The 19,091-nt window shown below is 41.8% G+C and overlaps 1 protein-coding gene across 3 annotated transcripts in view; it reads left to right on the top strand.

The window, feature by feature from the left end:
• luzp2 (leucine zipper protein 2) overlaps positions 1–19,091 on the top strand; it is a 197,387-nt gene that overhangs the window by 164,988 nt on the left and 13,308 nt on the right. For all 3 annotated transcript variants that reach the window (XM_028401669.1, XM_028401670.1, XM_028401668.1), the window contains 3 exons: positions 7,447–7,509; positions 11,421–11,495; positions 12,559–12,726. In XM_028401669.1, coding sequence (XP_028257470.1) covers positions 7,447–7,509; positions 11,421–11,495; positions 12,559–12,726 — 306 coding nt within the window. The remainder of the gene's footprint in view (positions 1–7,446; positions 7,510–11,420; positions 11,496–12,558; positions 12,727–19,091) is intronic.

Genomic DNA, 19,091 nt, shown 5'->3' with positions numbered 1-19,091 from the left:
GCCTTTTCCTGCTGACTGCTGCACGTGCTGTAATGTAGCCATGCAGGGTCTTACAAGGCAGCGGGCCTGGCAGGCATCCTGATGACATGCTCGAGTCAGTGCAGGTGGTGCTGTGTAATCGTGGGCTTCATGGTTATGCAGTCATGCAGTTGGCGATTCCAAGCTTTTCCTGCACCCAGGCTAGTGGGTGGAATAATTTAAGATATTTTTTACAACACAGTGCAAGGTGGTGACACAGACAGCTTGATACATGGCAGCCTTGGAGTGGAGATGGAGATTGGTTGTTACAAAGACCCTGGGCTTGGCCTCCTTGGAAGCCAGCAGAGGTTTGTTTGATCAATGCTACAGATGATATTAAGATGGTTTTTGAATGACAGGCAACAAGTTTGCAATTTTTCATGCACCAGAAATTGTGATTACTCCCTTTAAACTGGTCATATGTCACAACCGGTGTACTCTGTATCTTGATATGGTTCAAACAGCACCACAATGTCAACAAACATTTAAACGTTTCATTTTGTTTTTGTGTTGTTTGTCTTTTTGTTTTTAGGACAGGTAATTGATTGGCAAAATAAAACACAGCAAAGCCAGAAAAAGCTCTAGAATAGTTGTCAACATGGTCTATTTCACTTTTAAATATTTTATTTTGACCTCCTCTATTGTCCCAATAACTAAACTATTGCAATATTATTATTATTAGTAGTAGTAGTAGTAGTAAATACCACATCATAATCACAATCCCCTGTGTTGCAATTGTCTGTTCTACCTAGCAACCATCTTTTCTGCATAGCAATTGTCTGTTCTACCTAGCAACCATCTTTTCTGCATAGCAATTGTCTGTTCTACCTAGCAACCATCTTTTCTGCATAGCAATGGTCTGTTCTACCTAGCAACCATCTTTTCTGTTCTACATAGCAACCATCTTTTCTGCATAGCAACAGTCTGTTCTACATACTAACCATCTAGTCTGCATAGCAACGGTCTGTTCTACATAGCAACCATCTATTGTGCATAGCAACGGTCTGTTCTACATAGCAACCATCTATTGTGCATAGCAACAGTCAGTTCTACATAGCAACCATGTTTTCTGCATAGCAACAGTCTGTTCTACATACTAACCATCTAGTCTGCATAGCAACGGTCTGTTCTACATAGCAACCATCTATTGTGCATAGCAACGGTCTGTTCTACATAGCAACCATCTATTGTGCATAGCAACGGTCAGTTCTACATAGCAACTGACTTTTCTGTATAGCAACGGTCTGCAGCATATTATGGATAGCAAGGGAACTATGATTGATCAATCAGAATGGGGCGTGCAATATGTAAAATTAATTTGTTATGTGACAGAATGTAAATGTACAGAGGATATCATCTCTGCATCTGTGTACTGACAACAGTCACATGAACAAAACAGCTCAAAAGACCATAGAGAGAATCTAAAGTTTGGAATCTGTCGATGTTAAACGGCGACCTTGAAGTCTGCTTGGTTATTTTTAAGTTTCTACTGAGATGCAGGAAATTAAGTGTTTGAAATTACAGGGCTGCACATCCTCCAGCTGAACTTCCCTCCCATTTCTCCAGCTAAGCTTATCCAAGCCATCATCACATATTCAAACTCTGAGATGATGATGGCACGTTTGACTCTGCAGCCTGTCTGATTATAGCACTTCAGGGAGGAGTTGGAAAGAGTACAGAGACCATGAAGAGGTCCTGATTGAAGCTGTGGGTCACTCTATATTCGGTGCCAGGATTTTCCTAGCAACAGCAAAGGGAATGATCTAAATGGTGATACAATATGGGTAGTTCTCTCATAACTCATCCTCAGTACTTTTTAAAGAGGGGCTGGATTCTGTGTCTGCCTGATTATTTCTGCAGAAATGTTATCGAGGCTAGTACACTTGGAGAACTGTAGGGAGCAAATAGCTACTGGACTTTACTTGAACACAGGTAGATTGAGGTCAGTGTCTTCAATTCCCTGAGTAGGCTTTAAATGTTGACGTAAATAGTTGAGAGGAGCATTATTTCACACGGTCCTACTTTTATCCCAGAAAGTTATTTATGTTTAAAGGGGAAGGGTTACAGACTGGACCTGTAATCACAGTGTAATTACTGCAGAGACACAAAGATACTCTGAAGTGGCAAAACAATTTCTACAGGTAACTGAAGACAATATATTGGAAGGAGGACGTAAGCTGACTCAAACATAGTATCTGGTCTAAATGCTATCATTGACTGATTTGTTTCAGTTAAACCCACTAACGACTTTAAATAGTTTAACCTGGTTTAACCTTTGTTCAGATTGACCTTTCAAACTTTTACCTAATTGTCTGAAAATCATGTTTTCATGCTTCAAAGATCAGATTTCCTCTAAAGCATTGAGCCAGTCAGAGTTTTTTTTTTTTTAAAGTGCTTGTGATAAAATCTTTGAATCTTTAAACGAGGGCTTTGAAGTCATGTCCAAGAACTGAGATTAGACCGTATCATTCTCAGCTGGCCTTGGATAAACTTTCTAAGCACGAGCTCCTCGTGTTGCCAACGATACGTTCAAAGATCCCGTATGAGTAAACAGCAGCTTGACTGTATGTGTGATTCCCGTTTGCATCTTGTGAAAATTGGCTTTGGGATTTCCTGCATTGTGTGTTGGAATACTTTTCATTTGGTGTGGTAATCGGGTTTAGAAAGCAGCTTTAAGTTGTGCTTGGCTCTGTGAGGTGCAGGATCAAGCTTTGTGCTCTTAATCCGTCTGGTGTTGTGAAAGCTACTCGGCTGAAGAGACTTAAATTTACATGTTAGCAACATGCACTGTATTTGTTGTACGGCCAGAACTGATCTCATAACCTCACGTACTGTAAAAGACTCCAGAACAAATGATTTAAAGAAAACAATGCTAAATTAATTTAATATATGTATACAATATAAGCACTTGATTCATGTTGGGACCAACACAGTAGCATACGCTACACCAAATACTCTTACTAACTTCTTTTGTTCTATTCTTTCCTCAGTCTCAGCCTCAGTATAGTGTTGTTAAAAAATTACAGCCTGTTCTTCCGTCTTCTGTTACAATACAGTAGTCATTGACATTGACTATAGCTCCACAACACTAACATACACTTCAGTTTTTGTTCTTTTTTCTGTCAGTTCGTGAACCCCCATCCATATTATGTCCAAATGTCCAGTGGTCTATGTGAGTCTTATGCATGTTCATCCTCGGGTTCCTCTTGAAGGCATCTTGATCCACTTCTTGAATGGATCCAGTGTGGCAGCACAGATTAACAGGCCAAGAGGACAGGTGTGATTGTGTGTGTGTGTTTTTTTTGTCAGATGAATTAACTGCTACTTGTGGCAGTATCTATGACTTATCAGTAAAAGTACGTTATGGAGTTAGACTTCAAGATGATATGTGATAGCTCTGAAAACTTGAAGTCACTGTCAAGGTTAGGACCATTCAGGAAAGGAGAGCGACACATGGCATTAGAGATGCCATTTAATCGGTTGTGCATCTTTTTTTTTCTCCTCAAGAGCTTGAATTTATCACCTACTTCCCATTCTGTCAAATTTACGGCGTCATCATTCAGATGACGGATGTTGTTACACTTCGGTATTTCAGCCGCGTTATCACTGGAATTACATTTCATTCTTGCTCAAACATTGAGTAACCTGAACCCTGCCTATATGCAGATAAAATACAGTGGATTGGAAAGGCCTTCTTATAATGATGGATTTCAAGGTGAATGGCCCCATGTAATTAATTCTACAGGGCTTTTTCAATGGAGCAGCATGGCATCATCATCTTGTGTATTTTGAGGCGATTAATGAGCTAGGAAACAGATCACACTGCTCTTTACTAACCAAGCATCACTTATTCTAATAAATGTGCTTTGCTTCCGCTTTATATTAGACTTTGGACGAGTGTGTGTGTGTGTGTGTGAGAGAGAGAGAGAGAGAGAGAGAGAGCAGCACAGCATGTTCTCAGATCAAACAATATGGCTACCAGTCTGAACTAGTTATTACATATATGTATATGTATCTAAGGCTACAAATTCATGCTGGTTTCTTGTTTCTTCTTGACTTAATTATGTCTAACAAAATAATGAAAATAGTGTTTTGATAAAAGAGCAAAACAACATGTTAGAGTGTGGTTTTATTATGAGAAGCAACCACTGATATCTTGGGTAGCAGCGTCAGCCATGTGACATCATGTATGTCCTATAGCCGTGGCTCCTTTATGTGCATTTTAACACACGTTGTTTATTCTGTGCTGTCAGGAAGCGGCGAAGAGATGATGCATGCATTTAAATGCCATGTAATATTAGAATGCCTGCGGCCTCATCCAGGAATCAGAAATCAAAGCCGTTTTTTTTTTTTTTTTACACATGTGCGTGTTTGATGTTTGCTTGCTTTGATAACACGTTGTTTTGGGAGATGATGTGTGTTCCCAGCTTCAATGATACAACCTACAAGTAATTTGTGCAAAGGGAGCATACAAGAGCAGAATCTTTAAATAAAACAAACGTATTACGATGCTGTTCTACTTCATTCACCGGTGAATAAATCAGATTACCCTGACTGAAATGATTGAAATAAAATATATGCTTCAGTCAGTGGGTTTCTGGCTGTCAGCCAGTCACCAGTCTGCCTCAGCTAGCTTACTTCAGCCAATCAGACACACTTCACAAATAGGGCAATCTGTTTAAAGAGAGGGGAAGGAGCAGGTCTGTTATGCTGCTCCTGCTGCAACAGCACAAGCAGATGTATGTCATGTCACCTCTGTATCTGCTTTAATGTAATGTGGAGCCTCCAACAGGGAGGATTTATGGTGCACTGAGGTTTGGCCACAGTCTGTACATACAAATCAGAGGAAATGCTCAAGTTTGTTCAATAACAAGCTACCCTTTAGCTGTTTTTCCTTTCATTTTTGTGCAGTGATATAGACGTACTGACATTAAAAGTTTAAAAACATGAGTTTGTGAAAATTAAGACAATACATTAACAGTTGGACAACTCTTAGTAACTCTAAAAACAAGGTACAGTTATTGAATTAGCAGCTTGCTTATATTTGTTGGCATTTTGGTGATGATGGTTTTAACATTAAAACCCATGGTTGTGCCCGGATATGGCCTTATACTGTGAGGGTTCAGGCAAGGATCCAGACACAGGTTCACTAGGAAGAGTCTTTATTTCAAAACAAAAGGGATAACTAAAACGTCCGTGGAGGAGTAGAAAAACGCCAAAGAGTTCAGGTGCTCAGGATCGGCAGAACTATGGGTCCACGCCGGGGTGAGTAGCCTGGAAAAAGGGAAGGCAGCATCAGCTCAAAAAGTCTGGTCGGAACTAGAAAGAGCAGTTCTTACGACGCGAGGCAAGCTGAAGAACCAGCGACTAGTGATGAGGAGTGAGGCTCCTAAAAGCAGGAGACTGAAGGAGGAGTGATTGGCAACAGGTGTGTCTACTCAATCCCGGCTTCACCCAGCAGTCACTGCCATCCATGAGCACCACACATCTGCTGCAAGCTGCTTTTGCTAACCTCCTTGGATATGAAACGGACAAAATATCAAAAAATAACAATATAAAACTTGCTGACCTCCAAGATCACGGTGGAACAGTGTGTGTTCTCTCTCTGAATGGGCTCTGTGCATGAAGTCCCAGTGCAGACCCCAGTGCACAAAGAGAAGCAGGACAAAAGTGTGACTGGAGTTCACTACAATCCATGCTGACAAGTCACAATGCTTCTGGGAGAATGTGCTTTTGCAGAAATAAAACTAAATTATGGCTCCCCGGTAAACCACATCAGCTTTGTATGTTCACAGTAAAGTAAGAAAGAAAAATAACTGATTTTTCTGCAGAGTAAATGGAGGAGATTCAGTGGGGTCTGCTGTGCTGTACTGGGTGCCTTGAATCTGTGCAGAACACTGTGAAATCAGAACGGTTTTAAAGGACTGACTGCACAGACTCAGAGACCTCTGTCTTAGTCACAGGTTATAGGACGGTTATAGGTCCTGAGACACCAGAACAAGCAACTGATTGATGGAGCGGACTGAAAAATATTATATATCTTCACCATTTTTATTCATTTTAAATTGAAACATAAAGTAATCAACGGCATTTGTGTCTTGGAAAAAATTAGTCTTGCTGTTATAAATACATAAATACCAGGATAAATATATTTACTGCTGCCAAGAGGACACAGTTGAGCATACAGAATATATGTTTGTTTTTTTTGTCAAGCAAAACAAATTGAAGTATTTTTGTAGTTATATATACAAAACAATGTAGCCTTTATATAAGTACAAGAAAGAGAAATGGCTCATAATTTTTATTTTAAACTAATTATCAGATCAATGCTTTTATAATTCACATTAATCCCCCACAGCCAGTGATAAAGATGACTGTAGTCTCTTTCTCTTGTGTTTAAAAGCTTCTGTGAGTGATGGAAATTAAAATTAAAGTGTAAACATTTTTATTTTATCACCTGAGCCTCAGAAAAAAAACACACACTTCTGATATCTTTGAGATATCGCTCACCCCTCTGTGAGTTTGCTCAGTGTTTATTTTACCCTGCAATTTTTTATGAGGAGCCCCCAGGATGCACTTTTTAAATCCAGTTACACGAGACAGAAATGGGCGTCTTGGACATGGAACCAGCTCGAGAAGTGGAAAAAACAAGATAAAGAAGCTCATAAAGGAATCATATAGGTGCTGTGCAAAAGCACGTGAAGTGAATCTGTCTGTCACAGATGGATAGAAAGATTTCTGTTCATGGGAACCATCTTTTGTTGTAAAAGCTCAACGTTAGGGTTGATCTGATGCCCTTTTATTTTGCATGCAGTTTCAGTCAAAGCCTCACAATACCTGCAGTACAGAAACTCTATAAAAAAGCAGCAGGCACTCGGGCAGACACGCTCTTGCGTGGAGGCTTTCAGTGTTCATGCTCACATCATGAGCAGCTTTGAGGATGGCCATGTATCAAGCTATGTCAGAGACAGCCTCTGTGTTCAATGTGCCCACTGATGTGGAGCAGCAGACTGAATGTCAGGCAGCGCTGGTCAGCGTGCATGTTTTGGGGCTGTGTGTGTTTGTGTGTGTGCGTGTGTGTTTGTGTGCTGCTCACTGATGACAGAAGAGAGCCTGTTGTAGGTAGGGGCCTGCACGTGTGTGGGGATGGTGCCAGTAATGTGTATAGTGGGAGTGAGAATTCAGCTTTAGACAGTGGGGCCAGAAGCCAGTGCATGACTGCATCATTGTGTGGACTATGCAGTTCAGTGAAGGGTAGATTTGATATTTTCTTCCTCTCAGTAGGGCCTTCCTTTAAGCCAGAGCTTTGCCCAGGGAACACTCACAAAGGAGTCTTCTGCCGGAGCTGGCAGAATCCTGCTACGTGATCTAAAACCAATTTCGCTATTTGAATAAGCTAACACTTATTTCCTTATCTTCCTCTTGCAGTCCAAAAAAATCCAGGCTCAACTGAAAGAACTGCGGTACGGGAAAAAGGATTTAATTTTTAAGGTAAGCTCAAACTGGAGGTGGGTGGCTTTATGAACGTAGCTCCAGACCAGGAGTAAACAGCTGCTTCAGACCACAGTGAATGAATGATCCCATCACATAAGGTTCTCCAATTAATTTAGCCTTCAATTACAAAGTGCCTTCCAGCAAGGCAGTCAATTGGCCGGCGCTGAGCCCACAACCTGCTAAGTCTCATCCTCTGGTTTTCCCCCTACCTCTGCATGATCCACCCCATCCTTTTCAATCTCAGAAGGTATGCGGATAAATGATGTGGACAGCGGTGGGTGAAGTTGATACAGAATTATGCATTAGATTATATATGGGAATCTCCGAGACACAAATCACAGATGACACCATGTACGGCACATATTTCACAGCATCAGAGATTTGTCTTCTCCTCACATCCTTCCTCTGCAAGCACCATGCAAACAGCAGGAAAACCAGACACTGCTGCCCACCAGTACACACTCCACTGCCCCGTCTACTGCAAGGACTAAATGTTCTCTGATCTGAGCACTCAACATAATATTTATTGGCATTTTCTGGTACATGCACTGACCTTTTACCGCCTTGTTTGCGGTGTTAAAATGTCAGTCGACCACAATGCCTCATCATGCCGGTTCTTAGATGTACATTTCATTTCTAAAACCTGTGTCATATAAATAAAAAAAAGTCCCTCAGTCCTCATGGATTGAACGTTATGCTTCTGTCCAGACACCTGAATATATTGTCCCTGGACGTCCTGTTCCTTGTTCTATTTCTAGCCTGTGAATGATGGATGCATTGACTTGTTTGCTCGGTGTCACTGCTCGTAAATCGTTGTCTCTAAATTGCATCAGTCACTCACGCAAAACAACGTTATTGCTCAATGTCACTAAACGTTTCACGTGGAACTTCAAAAACATTATGGTCTCTGGTGAGTTTCAGTCACAGGGTAATTTGATCCTTCTCTTTGTCTTGCAAAAACAGTGAGCTTTGAGAGATGACAGACAGTCTTTTTTTTTTTTTTTTTTTGTTGAAAAGGTCAGAGGGAAATTCATCATGTCCTCCTGACCCTGACGATCCCTCTGGCTATTCCTGAAAACTCATCTGTATTCCCTGTGCGTGCTGATCAAAACCCCAGCAGGGCACGGAGGAGCAGGAAGTAGAGACGAGTCAGTCAAGATACAGAAATGTCATCAGCCTCACAGGGGGGATGTCAGTCAAGGCACCTTGACCGGGAGGCAATTCAATTGGTTATGACAGCTGTTGTACCATATCAAAGTGCATTTTGCAGCACAATGTCACAGTACACAAAAGCAACACAACAACAGGACTGGATCTGGCAAAATCAAGAACCTGGAAACCTAATTATTTTATCTGTGGAGCTGTTCAATCTGAGAGCTGACAGATACATGACTCGCTATGAAAGAAAAGACAACAGATTCACAAAATTACATCATGCAACAAAGAGTCTGAGAAAAGAAGGCAGTATTATCAGCGGATCATTTTTATTTATTTATTTATTTCCTGCCTTCAGATTTAAAGGGACGACCAAAACGATAAAAGGAGAGAGAGCTAACTAAATCTAAATCATGTTTTAGTCCCTGTGCTAAACGGTAAACATTACACAGAGGCAGGTTCCCCTTCACTTGCTCAGCCACAACATTAAAAACTTTACAGGAGCTGATGGTGCCTTCCCCCGTGTGTTTCCCCATGGGCCAGTGTTTTGGCAGTCGAGTCATATTCAAGCTTTCGCATCTTCTTCTCCGTCTACTTTTAAATTTACCCCTGGAGCTGTTTCTCCACAATCCCCTTAAAAAAAAGGGAAGAAAAGAAAGAAAAATGACGACTTGATGTAGCTCCATGCCTCATCTAGCAGAGTGGCTGCTACCCCCACTGACCCTGCACCTCCGTAATGGACTCAGCACAAAAAACATGGAGCTCAGACTTGGAGGCACTAACCCTGAATGTAAGCATTTCTGGGTCAGTGGCGATGAACCCACCGTCCTCAAAGGACTCTCGGCTCATGATGCTCTATGTAATGGATGCAAAAGCTGAGATACAATACACAGACAAACACAAAGAGCATCCACATCCCACCGAAAGTGGGCTTCTGAGCCAATCGAGCACGGACTATTCAGTACTTATGAACAGAGCAGTTGGTGATGTTTTTGCAGCATTTTCTCTGAACCCAGAACATAAACACACAGAAAAGTGTGCTCCAAATGTAGGATTTTGTCTCACATCCTGATGTATGTTTTCAGGATGTATTCTTTATTTGTATTTGTGTGGTGGAAATGTGCACCTGACCCTGAGTGTGCAGCGTGAGCCCAGTGGGTGGAAGGTTCAGGAAGTTTTTTTTCAGCTGTGCCAACCCAAACACTCTGGCTCAACCACAAGTTCTATAACTCCTCTCTGGCTGACTCAGTAAGTTTTGAGAGTCTCTCTTTCGGCCCTTCCTCTTGGGACCAACTTGACTTGACGAGGACTTATTGAGGATCACCCACATACAAAACCCTTCATAGCCAATTCTGCTTTACTGTTGATGTGGTTCAGGTGTCTGATCAGGACAGACCCAGCAGGGGATTAAGTATCTCATCTGGCCTCGTTGCTAAGAAGAGCGACATCGGGAATAACCTCCTAAACCTGCTGTCGCCTCGGCCAGAACCGGCACCTCTAGAAATGAGACTGTTTCTGTAGCCTTCAGAAACGCTTGTCACACAAAGATGTAAGCTTTTGTGGCCACTTTTAAACATCTCTTCCTCGAGGTTTATCACCTTTGGGTTTCCTGTGAAACACACACAAAAATCTGAAATGACTTTCAAACACTGTGAGAAAAAGATCTGATTCTGGTAAATGTTGTGTGCGACCTTGATCGTCGCTGCATGAGTCATCTGTGAGAGAAAACTCAAACCCTGCTTCAGGTGCCCGGGTGAGTGGTATAAAGCGACAGACACGCTCATCATTAAAAATACCACTTTTCTGGCACAAATCGAGATGAAAATGAGATGACGAACATGCCAAGTGTCCCCCGCTGGGTCTCAAAGCTCAGCGAACCACCCGCGCAAGTCTGTAAAACTCACCGAGAGCCATCAATCAGCCTCATCACCGCGCACTAAAAATTTCATCCACTTTCCGCAGAGATTGTGGCGGCTGTTTGTCGGGTTAACTGACCTTGAGTGTTACAAAATAGAAGCCTTTTGCAGTTTATCATTTTCAGAGGCCAGTAAAAGACACACAATAAAAAGTTCATGGCTCACAGTCCACCACCAAGGCCAGTTCCACACAGCCCTGCATGCAAATGATCCCAATAAGAGTTCCTTTTCTTCCTACTGATGGGTTTATCGATAATAAAAGACTCCTCAGAGGGAGCTCTGCTGATCCAGATATCCTCATATATTGGCTCATTTACTGGAAACAGCTGGGATTACAGTGCAGAAATTAGGCTCATGAAGCAGGTTGATGATTTTCATATGGTCTGCTCTTATGATTGTCAAAGTTAAACTCTTCTGTGTAAAAAGTTATATGCAATATTTTTCAATAAATGAGCCCAAATCTGCCGTCTGGATTCAGTGTTTCATCAAGCAGAGCAGAGGTATTATTCAGTCAAGCAGTTCAGGGTGGAGGATTAGTCATGGCGCTATCAGTATTATACTGATCTACTGTTTAATTCTAAAGGACACTTACAGTGCTGAAGGCATATAATGTTCATGTGGCCTAGTCTTTAAACTTGTCTGCGTCACAATACAGATTTTCTGAAGTCGGAACAAAAGTGATGATCTGTCAAATTACAAAGAGGAGCCTGGGTCCTTCAGAGCTATAGATTAGTGCTATTGATAGAGCCGGAGAGATGAGGTGAAGATGGAGGAAATGCTTTGTTTGCACAGAACAGAAACGGCTCAGCGGATTCAGAAGTCATGTGTTTTCTGCAGGGGCAGCAGCTAATGGACTTGGAGCATAAGCTGACTCTTGCCAAGGAGGAACTGGAGAAGACGGCACTGGATAAGGTAAATAATGTGAATAACCTCAGCAATCAGGCTCCCTCAGATCGTCTGTTAGCATCATTAAATTGTTATTATTTTTAAACTTGTAATAAATAAGTAATAAGGATGTCAGTTTCAGTGTAATCAGGATTAGAGTGATGGACTGTTATGGGTGTGGCATCATGTGACAGCTGGAAGTCGTCAGAGACTCTCAGTTGTCGGGCCACACGCTTCAGTTCTTTGCCCTTGTTTGGGATAAGCCAGCGTTAAGTGGAGTCAGGTATTATACCAGATCCCAGCATCCAGACCACAGAATCACACTAAGCCCTAAAAACTTTAGCTTTTCCCATTTTATATATATATATAAGAGTTTCTGAATCAAGGCTATGGAACATAACCAGGATGTTGTAAATATTACACTTGTGTAATATTTCTGCATTTGTAGGGTTGTGTTTCAACTTTTTTAGCTCTCTCTCATTTGACCCATTTAAGCTGCAAAAGGCAAACATCAAATACAGAAGCAGCAGAAAAAAATCATTAATATTAATATATGGTGTGTAGTAAGATTAGTCTGTATAAATCTGGAGGATGGAGGTTAAATGTTGTAAGGCTCTCATTGCAAAGGATGTTTAGCTTCATGTGCAACACGTACAACAGTTTTAATTATTGATGGGATGTTATGTATGAACGTGTGTTATTGACATAGAATTACTGGGGTTAAATTAGATGAGTTAAAATTGCACGGTGAGAAAAGTGCTTATTAGAAAAACACAGGAGTATACACAAACCCAACAAAAGCAATCATTCTGTAAATTATTCCTAATTACAGTGAAATAAGTGGTAGTTTGTTAACATGTTCTTTTTTTCTTCTTCATTACTCTGGTGCTGTTCTGCTCCATGTCTCGCCTAACGACGCCTTCGTGCTGTTCTGAAGTCACTTTAAAGCGTGGCCTCCCATGGCTTTAATGCTTAAGTAAATTCCTCATGTGGATTGAAGAAGCCGGGGATGGAGGGATTCACAAATCTCTTCTTGTGTGTGTGTGTGTGTGTGTGTGTGTGTGTGTGTGTAATCATGTTTTGGGGGCAGGAGTCTCAGCTGAAGGCACTGAAGGACACAGTTCACATCTGCTTCTCAGCTGTCCTGCACAACCAGCCCAGCAGCAGTCACAGATTTCCCACCGCCCCCACCCACTTGTTCAGATACTCATCACTCATCAACAGCTCCAGAGTCACCTTTCAACAGCCACACGCCAAGGTAATCCACTATTCAATGCAGTTCCATCTGATCGACTGTTTTTCCAAGAAGATGGTGCAGGTGTTGTAAAAAGAAAAAAAAAATAATTTATCCTTCTTCATATTTCATGAATGGGTGGAGTGATATGCTCAGTTTAGCGTGCGTGTACTGCAGATGAGGTCTTGCTGTCCTTGAACAGTACGCCTCAGTGTTAGATGTCGATATGCCAACACAATTGAAAGATGAGGATTTATATTTTTTTAATCCGATGTATTTATCCTCCAAATGTTTGCATATCCGTGAAAACCTTGAGGTAACCTGTAATCTCTGTAGCCTTCCTGTTCCTGTGTTATCTCACTTTAATAAGTTTCTGCCTGTTTCTGTTTGATTTGCATAGGTAGTCCTCAGGTAAGTATTTGTTAATATTTACATTGAAATGGCCAAATAGACATACACCAAATATTACAGGACAATAACAACCTTAAAGCCTGAGATTACTGCATGTGGAGACGAGAATAAGGGCTTAGTCTGAGCAGTAACCAGCTGTAGTTAAGTTGGTTGTGATCTTGTCTTGTGCCAGGGTCCACGTATGAACCGTGATCTTGCTGCACCGCGGTTTTGTTTTGTCCCACCTTTATCCCAATGGGAGCATTTCCAGAAGGGAAGCATTGCTTGGCTACATGATCACACAGTAATTGTGGTGTGGTGTTTTATTTTGAAAGTGAACAGGATTCTTTATGCTGTCCTTTGTCTGACTTCCTGCCTGCTTGATCTGCTCAGTGTGGATTGACGTAGGGGGGGCTGCGGCTGAACATCCAAACACACTCTGCTTCTTCTTCTGATAAGCTTCTAGAACACACAGCAGCACATCTGGTGGGATAACGCACAATCAAAACATAGCCGCTGCATTATGGAGCAGTTATGGATGCTGGGACTGAGGGGGTTACACCTGAAACTACACTGTGGCTCCTAGAGATTTACCATCAAGGGATATCTTGGAGACCTCGGTTGGCGCTGCTGTTCATAGTCTGTGGTAATGCGAGGCCTTTACAGATTCCCACTAAGTTGAACTCCACTGTTGTTAAATATGACGTCAGGCCCGCAGAGGATTTTCCATTTGCGTCACCAAGGGCTGCTCCTGTCACCTAGAAACCAGCTGACAGCTGAAGTGTCTTCTTACATTTGAATCCCCTCCTGCCAAAGTTATGTCTTCAGTAAAATCTGGATGAACCTTGGGATAGCCTGAGAACGCAACATTTTCTGTTCTGTGTGGTCAAAACATATGGAAAGGGGGAAAGGAAGGGTGCATTTCTGAGCTGAATATTTGAAGAAGAGGAGTAGATGGATCAGCGTAGTCACGCTGCTGTGACGCACACTCTTCAAAATGCAGCCGAGGATTCTGAACTGAGACTCAACTTGTGTTTGTCCTGCAAAAAAAATCCTTAAGCCGCTAACGGTGTATGTGTGAGGCAACAGCTATTAAAAAGGTCTCCTCACCATTTTCCCATCCATCCAGACTGCTTCAGCCTTCTGCCTTCCCTCACTGCAAAGAATGACTAACACTGTGTTCTGATTGCATCTGTTTCCCCTCTGAGATCGCACACACATCATACGAGGCGCTATACATCCCCCCTCTGGCACGATAAACTTAATAATATCCTGTAGTGTCTGATGCACCATTATTTCCAAATCTTCAGTGAGCGAAGAACATTTTAAAATTCTCTTTATGTGTATGATGCAATCTGAGTTTGAGCTCTGAAGTCTCAAACTAAACTTTACTCCTGCAATTACAGTCCATGATGGTATTCACTGCAGCTATAATTGAAAGAAAAATCAACACAGTGTGTGTCACGGATGCATGACACTGTGGTAATCATGGCTGATTGCAGCGTTGGAACATTTTTTTTTTTTCCCCCTTCACAGCAGACGTGTTCACACAGCTCTTTCATGTTAGCATGGGCATGACCAACGGGTCTGTTTTTTTCTGCAGGAGACATTTTGACTTGCCATAAGTGGAAGAGCAAAGGTGTAATTAATACCATTAACAATGGCTCAGTTCCATTTACGTGCATCACTCGGCCGTGTCAGAGGGCTAGCATGTAAAATAACAGCAGCCTTAAACATTTAGCACTAAATGGAGTGAAACCTCATCCTACCTCATTAATAACATCTGCGTTTTCTTTCTGCTCAGACACCGATCTGGTACATTTAATTGGCACTGACCCTGGTTTAAAACAGGGTTTAATTCTACCTCTGACTTTCCAGATAAGAGTGGTGTGTGTGTGTGTAAACACTTTCACATTAAAATTCATTTCACACTGTAACTCCAAGCTTGATGACATCACGGAGCCAAAAAATATTCACCTCACCGCACATCAGAGTGCACGTAACGCACTGCCTGCGATAAGCATTTAAGTGTTGTTGCTGATTATTACCTCCTTTTCAAGAGGCTATTTGTCAATCGGATGCTCCGTGTATCACTCTCTGGAGAGAAATAATTACTACAAATATAACAGTTGGGCAAACAACATTCCAGGAGATGTTCAGAGTACTAACATGTCTGTCCCCGTCCTCTTTAGGAAAATAAAGCACAATTTATTGATGTTGGACACTAAAAATGTTGCTCTCTATGAAAATGGTGACACAGTCTTTGTTTGGAGCCTCTCAAAGTCAAGGTCAGAGTAGACTCAGAGAGGAGGCTCAGGGTTTAATCCCTTTTAGGAGTAAAACAAGGTGACTGCCAAGAGGATTCATTGTAAAAAAATAGGATTATGTATTCAGTCTAGATATTGGCTTCTTGTTTTAGGACTATAGTGTCAAGGTTCTACCCATGATGCTCTTCAGAAACAAGCACTGTCTTGATTTCTGCAAGCGTTCCTGTTGGACCGAAACAAAAAGGCAAAAATACAACTCTGCAAAAATATACACATCAACTTCAGTTTTCTTGAAAACACACTTCATATAGCACCTACAGTTATTTCTTCTTCCCCTTCCAGCGAGCACTCATGTCAGCCTCAATCAGAGATTGCGTTAGTTCTGATTTCTGAAAAGCAGTCGCCGCAGTCACTTTGAAATCGAGTCGGCCACAGCGCCGCCGTGTCTTATCTGCCATGATCCTGGCGAGCAATTCTGGCTTTAAGAGGCTTTTCTCTCCTCAAAGCAAGTCACAATTTACTCTCTGTGTCTCTTTTCGTGGGTGCCTAAGAGATTTGACATGCCACTTATAGGACGTCTCTTTATTTCTTATCATGCTTCAGTGTAACCCACCATCCATCCCCCACCAGTGCCATCGCCGTCCTTCTGCTGTGGCATCGTGCACAAACAATATTCTTATAATTGACATTTTCTGTCCCCCTGTTTACACTCCGGTCGCTGTTTGTTGCAAAACAGGATGATCCTTCTATAAGAAGTGTGCGTCTCCTCCTATCATCCCTCCTTTCAGCGCTGTAGCAAAATAAGCATCTTACAAAAGAGGAGACAAGTGAAGGAAACTCAAGGTAGATGTGAGGTTGATTTTTTTATGCTAATGAAGTTATTACTTCCCACTTCATTAGCATACAAATAGCAGCACTTCACTCGTGAGCAGTTGCTGAAGCTATTATCTCCCGTAGCCGTTGTACACTTTGACGGGGCTGTCTGATAAATCTGAGCTCGGCCTCACTGTAAAAAAAATTACTGAGGTGCTCCATCTGTCCGCTCTGCCTGTGCATGTGGACGCAGGGTCGGATCTTATTTAAATCACTGCCAGATTTATCTCAAATTAAGTAGTATTTAAAAAAACAACAACACAATAGCACTTAAAAGAGACAAACTACCTGCAGCTAGGAGGACAAATGTCAAGAACTTGGAACCCCATGATGTCCTTCATTATGCTTATTAACAGCATGAAAGCACTGTAGTGTCATTATAACATCCTTTAGCCTAGTTTCTGTCGTGCAGTTTTGAACTCTATATGTTGTTATAATTGAAAAAAACATGGATAATCATATGCTAATTATTGTTCGTGAACAAAAGGCAATTATTTTGCACACAGCAGGGTGCAATGGCACGAGCACGTTAAAAAGGAAAAACAAACTCTTCAAAGCTTTAAACATATGGTGTTAGCCTTTATCTGCTCACTGGGTGATACAACATACATTTGATTTTCATGAGCAGACTTGGACTAAAATCCAGAGTGGGTGAGTGCAGAGAATGTTTTGTTCTGCGACACCACTCTGAGCTACACGCTCGTAGTTCAAGTTAACATAATGGGCCTTAAGCTCTGGTAGACGCCACAGATAAGACTCTCCCAGACCTTCCCTCACTTACACACATACACACACACACACACACACACATACACACACTTCTTGCTGGTGAAAGATTCATTAGTGTGAGGATGCAGAGATCAGCAAGATTGGAGTGGAAGTTGCTTCATATTTAACAGTCTTGGGGAGAGAGCCAAGTCTTGTGGTCCGATAGCATGCAATTTTCATCAAAGTAATGGGAGATGATGTCTTAGATGCTCTGAGCACTGTGCCGGAGGAGAAATCAGGCATTTCATTGCCCTGCTCTCAGCACTTACTATTTACTTTTATGATTGTTTCCTTGTCTATATAAATCAACAGGAAATTCATCTCTGCCAGGCGAAGAGGAGGAAGAGGAGGAGGAGATACTGTAGGTGGTTGACAGTGCAAAACGGTGGTGGTTAGAGGGTTGTCATTTGTATCATCAGACACATGTGAGAAACTTCCACTTGAGCCATATTTTTTATTTTATTATTAGCAGATCTAAGAACAGATTTTTCACACCCTTCTGGAAATGAGAGCATTTGGACTATTACATGTTCAATATATGCACATGATGGGTGAACCAGCCTTTGATGGGTTAAAATGTCCATGGCTCAGCCTGTGGGCTAAAAGCTAAGCTAACCCTGCTATAAGCATAAAGTGTGACTGAGAGAAAAATATCACACACATTTACACATTGCTTCAAAACAAAGCTAGCTAGCATGCTAACACACCCAACCGTTAATCTGGCGCAATAAATAATAGACAATACAGAATTCTTCCATTATTTCCAAACAGTCATCATCTGTAATATAAGTTCCTACTTTCTGTTTTATCTTCAGCATCAGAAAACTTTTGGTTTTTCTGCCAGAGGCTCTGCCGTACTCCCAGTTGCTTAACCCACTTTAGTCTACAGTCGTCGTCACCATGGCTACGAGTTGCTCTCCCCTTAAGGCCTGGGTACTGATGTGCCAGGACAAGAATGTTGCTACAGACACCAGCTTTAAAACTCTGTCAAACACAGAGAAGAGTTAGACAGGTGCTGATAAGCTTTAGCAGGCCTGTGTGTGCAAGGATGTTCATTCATATCAAAAAGATCTGCTTTAATAATGGACCACAGGGTCAGTTAAGGATCTGGGTGCTGTAATCAATGCAAAGACACCAGGTTTCTCCTGCAGGATCACAGGCCCTGTGGAGGCAGAACAGCCAGTAAAATGTCACTCCCTTCTTCCAATCGCTGCACTGAAAGAAAAAAAAATGTTGCTGATTCTGACAGATGCTGTCAAAAGTTAGGAAATTATGCATGAAATGTTGGCCCAAAAGCGGTCACTTCCTCCAAGTAAAGCCAATTCCACTGAACCTGCCTAAAAAGATGTTGCCTCAGCTGTCACAGTCAGAATGGGGTCTGACAGTGACAGGTTAAGATTGCTTGTGTTCATCTTGCTACTATCTTGCTTTACGTTCCCAAGAGACCACTTTTGACCCAGTTAAAGTGTACGAGCCCGGTGCAGAGTGACTGGCTGCAGCGCACAGACACACTTTTGGAGAGAGATCTGCTATTAAAAATGTATGTGTATATATATATATAGCTATATATCCATACAGAGTATGATATATATTCATGCTGTAAATGCTGAGATAATTCAGAATGTCTGTGGCCTTTCTAGAGCCGACTTCCTCGCCTCGATGAGCCCCTAGCCTATAGATTGGCAGTCTAGCACATGCTTGTTGTCAGAGTGGTATATATACAGCCCTTCAGCATGTGTATTAGACTCCAACCATTAAAAATATTTGGCTAATCCAACTCATGCTTGGCTACATTCTCACTTAATTAACTGTCACAGAGAGCCTGCAGGCAGAGAATGTCCACCACCTTTCATAAGATGTGGTGACGCCAAATTTCAGACTCAATGTTCTTATTAGTGTGTAGTGCAGGGGTGGGCCGCTTTGTAAGTCGTTTGCTGTAATTTACTGGTTACTTCTCTGCCCTCTCCTCCTCCGACCCTGTGTGTGTCTACGTCTGCTTTTAGTGACATCGTGATGTGAAGATATTTTTACTGAAGAAAACCATTCGAGTCGAATCTAATGTTAAAAAGTGTTAAATCCCACATTTCTGAA

The sequence above is a fragment of the Parambassis ranga genome, chromosome 3 (genome assembly GCF_900634625.1).
Source record: "Parambassis ranga chromosome 3, fParRan2.1, whole genome shotgun sequence".
Classification (NCBI taxonomy): domain Eukaryota; kingdom Metazoa; phylum Chordata; class Actinopteri; family Ambassidae; genus Parambassis; species Parambassis ranga.
Note: the sequence above shows the minus strand (reverse complement) of the source record. Positions and strands in the feature narration are given on the sequence as shown.